Genomic DNA, 9,759 nt, shown 5'->3' on the forward strand with positions numbered 1-9,759 from the left:
TCTGTAAATAAATGCCACCAATTGCATGATAGGCATTGCCAATGTAAATATCAAGAAAGAATTTAAATATTGGTAAATCACGTGGAGGATCCTGAACGGTAGTATATTCAACAGGATGATGATGTCGTAAATCAATTGGTCGTGTAGTCCATCAGTTATCTATATAATATACGATTTCTTCAATAGAATATTTATAATTAATAGGTGGTTCGTTAATGTCCATTAACCATACATTTACTTTGGACTTAACATTCGCAAGACTAATAATAATTGTATTATCCGTCATCCACAGATATCCATTTTGAGAAGCAACATTTCTTTGTCTGGATTTGAGTATTGAAGGTAATGAATTAAATTCAAGGATGCATTCAATTTTGAGGCAAGTATCTTGAGAATTATCAACGCGAAGTATTAATATAATTTGACCATGACACATCTTGCGTGTACGTGTATCATAATACAAGATGAAATCACCAAGATTGTAAACTACCAAATTATTATATTGTATGTGAATATAATTAATAATTTTATTTAAGAATTTAATTAAAAAGAATATACAACACTTACCATTATTTAATTTGACGTTTACATCACCAAACAATGGAGATTTGTGCCAATGATCCCCATGCCATATTTCGTGTTTGTTTTCGCAATATATACCTGGGCCGAAGTACATATGCTCACGTAGCTGTGGATTTGATAACACACGATGAAGAATATTTTTTAAAGGAAAAATTAAAGCTTGACGCGTGGGATTAGATGTTGATGGTGCATTGCAATTGTTAATGGTAACGGTATGTCCTTTGAATGGAAGAAGTGGTAGGCCATCACGATATTTTTTAACAGTTGAAAGTGATGATGGCACATCTTTCGGATTGAATTCAGGATGTTTGACAATATTCGCGAAATCTTTATATGCTTCTAATCCTAATGTAAACCAATTTAGTGTAAATTTTATTATCAATAACATTAAAATAAATATTATATTAAATGTTTACCTATTTGATGCTTTGTAATCCATAAAAACAACAAGAATATAGTGAAGTTTGTAAAATATGGTCCCGTGCTTCCAGAGAAGTAATATTTTGTCTTATTGCCATCATATTCTTCTTGCTCATCAAACTCACTTTCAGTATTACCGAAATTACTAAAATCATCAATATTATCATTATCACCATCGTCATTGTCATAATAAAAGTTCTCGTTTAGTTGTAGTTGTGGTGATATAATATTTTCTTCTTGAATATACTCTTGTGCATCCAAAGAGTCTGAATTCGAATTACCAGTATTTGCAGAAGTTGTTGCATCATCTAACCTCGTATGACGAGATATATTTGAACTGGAATTTTTCGTACGTGATCGTTTAGGTTTGCGCAAACAAAAATCAGAGTCATGATGTTCTTGTTGATCAGCTCTAGTTTGTCTTAGATTCATATTATTCATATTTTAAATAAAAAGGGTAAGATTATATGAAAAGAGATATATTTAAAAAAAAGTTTGTATTTGAAAAAAAAAATAAAAAAAAGCGAAAAAAGAAAAAGATTGTGGGAAATTCCAATCACCTTGAGTCTAAGTCTATTTAAGTCTATTTATAGTTAAATTGATCTGATCGTTTATCAAAATTGCGTATGATTTTATAGTATTTAGCTATCAATTAAAAATATATATATATATTTTAATCTCTCCTTTATTCAAAATGACTAAAAAGAGAACTACAAGAAATACAAAACGCTCTATAACTAAAAAAGGTTCTACTAGTACTTTACCTCTTAACATTGAAGTTGAAACTACTTCAACTGTATCTACTCTTGCAAATACAACTTTTCCAGAAATACCTTCTGTAGTCATTGATGATCTTGAGTCAGAGATGTCGGAAAAGAGGGTTTAGAGAAAGACATTACGCCAAATATGACGAAAAAAATGGGTATTGTTTGTTATAATAATATAACAAATACAATTAAGAAATTAATTCAATTTATCTATAGCAAAAAAAAATCTAAATGAACTAAATGATAATACATCAGATTTTTTAAGTCAACCAGATAAACGTGTAAAGCTGAATTATAGAAGAGGTTTTTTTTTTTAAAAAAAAATTGTAGATCTGTTTTTTCATGTTTGACAAACTTTAATTTGTAGAAATCGCCAAATATAACCAAGTAACTGATCAACCGATTTCACACAAAGTCCCAATAACTGAATATTTGGTAGATGATTCAAATCATTGCACAATACCTACTGACGAAACAGAAACAACAGATAGTGATGATAATACTAATACAATCTGACAGCCATCTTCTACCACAGAAGACCAAAATTCAGCGCTTAAGACATTACTTACTTCTAATGATTTGGTACCATTATTTGCTACGTTTTTTAAAGCAATGGTTTCAAGCATATCTGCAGAATCTGCAGAAAAACTGATGAATACCGATCCCGACCATAGTAATACAACTCCGAGTAATAATGTAAGTTTTCACTTATTTCGGGATTTATAAAATAAAATTTTAAATATTAATTGATCTTTATATACTAGAATCGGCTTGCAACTTTATTTATAAATGAGTCTAAGGTTCTCTTTCTTCGTATACGAAAGCCACCTCCAGAACTGATTTTAACATTGGCCAGGGAATGTGCACGACATCTTGAAATTACTGAACTAGATGCTAATAAAGCTAAGCAGAAAGGTTGTGGATGGTTCGCTACATGGAGAGTACGATTGTATAATGAATGTACTGAATTGGCCTTTAGTTTCTTAGACAATTATAAGTAAGTATTATTTGTTATTATTTTTGCTCATTTTCTAAATCCAATATAATAAATTAACTGCAAAATTAATTTGATATAGCGTATCTATGGATGATCTTCCAAATTCGTCACACCTTCGAAATTTCGTGAGCGCAGATGACATTACTAATATTTTCGAGCCACAATTAAAACAAGTTAGAAGGGACTCTTTGCTTGAAAACTAGTTATCATGGAATGCATTAAAAAGCTATCTGGCAGAAGTTACATTGACTATGATACACTACTTTGTATGTAAAAATATTGACCGCAACAGATATAATAATTCTACAAAAGGACAACGTGCGGGATGGAGAAATGCTATGTTAAGTGATTTGCATTCTCTTGATCGTATTACAATTGATATACGTGTTATTTCTGAAAGTGGGGTAACACTAGCACAAAATTTGAATATTCGTAGTTATGTATCTTTGTAATAATTGATTACAAGCTTGCTATATATTACGTATTATTAATATTAATATAATTTATAAAAAATTATTGTAATAATCAATTACCAGTTTTCTATATATGATTTTATTAATGTAATATAACAATTTCATATTAATAATAATAACAATTGCAATACAATTTCATATTAATAATATAATCATTGTGATATAATTTCAAATTTATTGATTTTATTATTAACAATATTAATAATGTATTCATTACAAATATATTGTGAATTATTAATTAAATTGTTTTGAAATCATGATTTGTAATACTTTTATTAGCCCTTGTGATATAATCTTTGTAATTAATTGCGAAATATAAAAAAACAATTTCAACCATTACAAAATAATGTCAGTATTACAAAAGTATAATAAGAATATTATAAAAGTATTTCAAAAAAATAGCCATTTTTAGTAAAGTACCATTAAACCCTTAGAAAATCTTTTTTCTCTTGCAAAATTACATATATTTTTGCTATTAAAACTATATATTTATCCAAACTTTTAAAGGATCTCAAAAAAAGTTCATTTTTTAACATAAACTTCTTGTATATACGAAGAGAAAAAAAAAATTTCAAAAATGGAAAATTAACTTTAGAAACTAGTAGAGTACATGATGTTCTATCAAATTACTTAATTTGTATGGAAGTTACATATTAAAATTGATGGTTTATCATAAAATGAAGTGACTCAAATATGGTTACATGAATTTTTTTTAATATGAAAATGATTTGCATATTACATGCACGGTAATTGTTATTCTTTTCATTTAGCTTATGATTTTGATGAAAAAACAAATAGTACATCTAGTTGAAATGAAGATTAAGAATATAATGAACGATCTAAAGGTAAAAAATGGAAACAATATGAAGAAGAGGAATGGGAACAAACTAAAGAAAAAGAACTAGAACAATCTGATGAAAAAGAATGATAACAATTTGATGAAGAACAGAATCAATTTGATGATGATGAATGGGATCAATCTAATGATGAAAAATAAGATCAATCTGATGAAGAAGAGCAGTATCAATATAATAATAAATGGAAACAAGTCTAATCAGAAACAATTTGACAATAATGAATATATATAATGTGATGATAATGAATGAAAATGATCTGATAATAAAGAACAAGAACAAGAACGATTTGACAATGAAGGAGTTGAGAAAAGTAGAATGAAACAGAAAGATAGCAAAGTTAAGTTTGCTGAAGATGATTATGAATTAAAACTGTCAAATTTACATTCTCTAATTTTATATCTTAGCCATACTGTTATTCAAGAAGTTTGGGGTGTAATAACTATCAAAAAAAATAAAGAACATTTCATGATATTATATGGTTGCTAATCATTTGTGTACATATATGTGGCTCGTAATAAGAGGATTTGTTTGCCGTCACTTCTTTTCAGTGATGTATAAAGAAAGACAAATCTCTAATCTATAATCTAAATAACTGAAGTAGCAGCTTACTTACTGATATGAAATAGCAAATATATTCCATGAGATAACATATTATACTAAAAAAAAGGAATCAGTAGTAAATCTACAAATTAATTAATCAAAGTAAAAAAAAATTCTGAAAGAAACAAAAATTTCTATTTACAAAAAAATAAAAATAAAAATTAAATTTATATTAGATAAAAAACTAACTTCTCATATATAGATCAAAAATAAGTTGTCATTTGAATCCTGTATTTCGTAACTTTTAGCATTTTCTTTAATTCTGTTACTTCACAATTTTCTCTTAAAGATCACAAGAAAACTTTTTCTTTTTATTTTATTTATTATTAAACTTGCAATTCTGGTTGGAAGAGCCTCTTGAGTTATTTTTCTTCTTTTCTCAATCTTATTATAGTTGAATATTCAGAGGAATTCTGTTAGTACCCATAGCTTTATCTTTTATCTTTAGAATTGGAATAAATTGATAAATTGGAATTTTGTAAATTAAATATATATATAATTAATAATGAAATTTAATTTTTAGAAAAAACTTTTAATTTTTTTATTACAATTATTTAAATATTACTTAAATTTAAAATAATTTAATAAATTTGAGATTTAGCATTTAATAATTTTAAATTGAATTTTAAGATTTAAATTTAAGTAGCTTAGTAGGACCCCACCTATTACTAAAATATATTATCGATAGAAATTTCACTTTTATATGAAATCTTACCTTAAATTCTATTGGTTAATTAACTAAAAAAGAAAAAATCATAACAATATAACATAAAATTTCCTTTTATAGTAGGATTTTCAAAGAATTTTATATGTAAACCTTACTTTAGGTTATAGGATCTATCTTAATAGTAGGCATGGTCCTAGCTTAGTGGCTGTTTTAATTTTAAAAACCTTATATATTATAAATATAATTTTTTTTTTTAATTTATTATTATCATTTTTCATTTTTTTTAGTATAATACAGTAGGTGATCAAAAGTATACAGACACTTTTCAAAATGAAAAAATTTATATACATAATAATAAAATTAAAATAAAAAATTAAGTTAAACATATTCATTATGTCTTTATTTATTAAACTTTATTAAACTAGATAAAAATTTATTGATAAATTTCATTTTTATTTGTACCTTAATTCTATGAGATATGTAATTGATCAACTAAGGTTGCTTGTCTAAACAGGACCGGGAAAACTATATATAAAGGTCACCGGAAAAAAATCAGAAAATCATATATATGCGAACCATCTTATGATTGGTCAATTGGCTATTTATTTACATGTTTTCGCTCCAAAAACAGAAAAAGGAAAGATCTTCACTCAAATTTTCTTATTCTTGTGAACCAACATGTGACTTTTATTAATTATTTTTACGGTGACCTTTTTGAAAATTAAATATGGGTTCGAACCAAGAAAACCGGTGACCTTTATTAGTAGTTTCCCGGTCCTGTCTAAACCTCTTCAAAATTCTACGATTAGTTTTGTCAAAATTTTACTATAGATTTATTATAGTTTTGGCAGAGTTTCAGCAGTTTCAGCATTTATAATAAGTTTCGGCAGTTTCGCCTTTCTCCAAAGTTTCGCCAGTTTTTTAATATAACTTTAATATAGTTTTGGCAGAATTTCGCTTTTCGGTGAAATGCCATTTTGCCTAAACCCCTAGGTTTCGGCAAGCAACCTTATGATCGACATTTAAAATATACCAGAGAAATATATTTTATGCATTTTTTTTAATATACTTTTCAAGTATTTTATCAAGAAATTTAATATAACATGCAAACATAATGTAAATAATAAAATTTTGCATAAGTTTATTAGCTCAATGTAAGGTAATTAAGTAAAATTTTACATGAGTTTACAGAATTTGCAAAATTCGTATAAATTTAAGATTTATTAAGAATATTTCAGTATCTAGTGATTGGATTTTTATGATCTTAGATTTATTAGATCCGCCTCATTGGGATTATTCGAATTATAATAAAATAACAATTGTAAAATCAATATTTGGCACACAATTATATTTTAATTATTTAGAATTATTTTATAATATATTTTGATTCAATGATCAGATTTTTGCGATGTTTAGCTCATTAGATTTGTCTCATTAAGACGATTCAAATGATACTAAAATCATATTAATTAGAACGATATTGATTAAGTTACATCATTTTCAAATTTTGTGAACCGCATAATAAAATTAGAATAATTTATGCCATAGATAGTTTCATATTTTTAAAAAATTCTGATAAATATAAAGCATAAAAATTTGTTTATTATGATTACAAATATTAGGTTATAAATTATTTATATCACATTAATACATAATTTTTTGCATAATTTGGTAAAACAAAGTGTCCTTATACTTTTAATCACCTACTGTACTACTATACTATACTACATATAATATTTATTAAAATAAGTTTAACTTTCATTTAATAACTAATAAGTTATAATTGTGTTAATAATTTTATAGTATTCATAAACCATAAACCAGTATTTAGTTTACTAAGATTCTAAATAATTCTACTTTTTTAAAGAATTTTTTATTTATTATTATTATCATTTTCATAAGTACAATTTTAAATAACTGATTAAAAGTATTAAAAATAATAATTTTATTAAAATAAAAGATGGTTCTTATTAAATTTTCAAAGGTATTTAAAAAAACTAAAATATTTGAAAAAGATTTATATATAGAAATAATTAAATAATTTTATTTATAAAAATGAATGATATTTTTATTTTTTTTTTGATTTTTTCATTTTTTATTAATACTTTCACCGACAGCTACCAAAAATTCTGCTAGACAGTCTAGACTTTTTTCTTTATCATTATAGACTGGCATAAAATTAAAATATTCTAGAAATATAGATCAAAGAAAATTTATAGCAGGTTTAATTCTAATATTAGTATAGTGATATCTTTATAAATGCACTCTCTATAAGTGTACTATACCCTTTCTATATATACTCAATAACTTGATTCCAAGCTTAGAATTTAAAGCTAAGTGTACTTCCTATATATATATATATATGTTCTACACATGCAAGTAATTCTGAATCCCAGATATATTGAAGTACCTCTATAAATATATTTATGTGACTATTGACCAATTAGTGATAGCTGTTTAATTACTATTAATTTTCTTAAAAATAGATAAATTTATTTTAGACATTAGATAGTTCATAAAATATGTTAGTTTCTATTGATTTAAAATGTATTAAAGTATTTTAAATTTAAATAAATAAAAAGAAACCTTTGAATTAAAAGGTTTGAAAGATTTTTAATTGTCTATTTTTATATTGGCTGTTCTTTAAATGTACACTCTTCCTAAATGCACATGTATAGCCAGTTCTGAGGTGCATACACTTATGAAAGTATTACTATATTAAACTTTTTGACAATTTTTTTAAGGGTGTAATCCATTAGCATAGTTTAACCAGATTGATAGGTTAATTATTCTTCTTTTATCAAGTCTTGTAATAAATCTGTAGTAATAGCTTTTTCACAGAGGCAGACAAGACCAGCATGCCTGTCAAATAATAGAATTATAAAAGAAAAGTAAGTGTTAGATTTTGATTTACCATGATTCTCAATTCATAGTCATTTCCAAACTCATTATATAAGAACTGTAATTTTGGTTCATGAATGGTTCATTAACATTAAATGGTAATGTAGTTACTTTATTTGAACTTAAATTTAGAATACTGAATGTGCTAATGGTGATAATAAATCAGAGAGAATAGCTTGATTTTGAGCTTTTAATGTCACAAAAATTTCTAAGCACAAGGATCTAACATCATCATTCGCCTCATACAATTTATTGAACTTAATACATTAGTGAAATTATTAGGAGAGTTGATAACCAATTCTTAATAAAGTTAAAATAACTGATTGATTTGAGGTCAATGTTAGAAGAGAATCAGACTTGTCAAATGAAAGAGGGAACGAAAAAGGAGGGAGAACGAAAGGGATCATTAAACTGGTATCTAACTTGTTGCACCCGTGTGGGCTTTCTAGAAGTTCATGATCATACATGGGACCTTAATAAAAATTTGAAAAAACATGCATTTAGAGAGGGAGTGCATTTAGAGAAGGAAATATTATATGATCTCTATATACTTGGGACTGAGTAAGAGGGTGCATTTAGAGGAAAAATATATAATACGTGCACTTAGAGAGAGTGCACTTAGAGAGAGTTGACTGTATAACTAATTCATCATCAAAATCATCAAAATAATTTTTAAACAGTTTATGAATTTCCATTACCATACTGTTTTTACTTGGAAAAGAAAAACTTAGAGAGAAAGTTTGAGGGTATATGCTTCTAAAAAACTTTCCGAGTACATCGGACTTATTGGACTATGACATACAGTATGTAAATGGAGTATTTATAGATAACAGGCTTATCTCATTGTGTATGACGTATACACCGATGGATTTTATACTTTTTTATACTTTTTTATACTGGTGCCCTGTAAAAAAAATCGATCCGTTTTTTATATTCCGTCTTTTTTCCGTAAAAGGCTCATATTTCCAGTAATTAATAACCTTATATCACGGAATTTATCGAATTATTTACATTTTCCGTGAATGGATCCGCGAAAGGCTCATTTTTACGGAGTTTTTAACAGAAATAATGGATAAAATTTTTTTATAGGGGTGGAGTAATTTACAAAAAAATCCATCGCTGCATGCATAATAACTAAACATTATATTTATTATATGTCACGTGCTAAACCAAAAAGATCTGCTCATCCTAAGACATCATGTAGTCAAAATAATATAATATTCTAACTTTGGAAAAATTAAATATTGTAAGTAGAAATACATATTAAAGAAACTTTGAAATTTTATTATTTCTTTTACCGTATCAATAAGCAGGAAGCAGGATTGGAAAGTAATTGATGAGAGAAATTACTCAAATTAGCCACATTAGCTCATGTCACACAGCTTTTTTAAGTTTCTCCGAGTCATAAATTTGTTTATTATTTATTTATACGTGTAATTTTTTGATTTAATAAATTGTGTTGCTCCAACTCGGGACACTTGTTACATAATCAAAA

At 26.1% G+C, this 9,759-nt stretch overlaps 2 protein-coding genes across 2 annotated transcripts; one reads left to right on the plus strand and one right to left on the minus strand.

Annotated features, from left to right (window-relative positions):
* Positions 1-151: 151 nt before the first annotated feature.
* On the minus strand, positions 152-1,443 carry OCT59_029556 (uncharacterized protein; the record flags this gene model as incomplete). Its single annotated transcript, XM_066144743.1, has 2 exons — positions 152-486; positions 1,128-1,443. 2 exons carry the CDS (start codon positions 1,441-1,443, stop codon positions 152-154), a joined length of 651 nt encoding a protein of 216 aa, XP_065994760.1.
* A 253-nt stretch (positions 1,444-1,696) lies between these two features.
* On the plus strand, positions 1,697-2,969 carry OCT59_029557 (uncharacterized protein; the record flags this gene model as incomplete). The annotated part of the gene is made up of 4 exons (XM_066144749.1): positions 1,697-1,882; positions 2,289-2,465; positions 2,534-2,766; positions 2,846-2,969. The coding sequence occupies 4 exons, from the start codon at positions 1,697-1,699 to the stop codon at positions 2,967-2,969; spliced, it is 720 nt and encodes a 239-aa protein (XP_065994761.1).
* Between the last annotated feature and the right edge of the window lie 6,790 nt (positions 2,970-9,759).

Source organism: Rhizophagus irregularis, chromosome 9, assembly GCF_026210795.1.
Source record: "Rhizophagus irregularis chromosome 9, complete sequence".
NCBI classification, from domain to species: Eukaryota; Fungi; Glomeromycota; class Glomeromycetes; order Glomerales; family Glomeraceae; genus Rhizophagus; species Rhizophagus irregularis.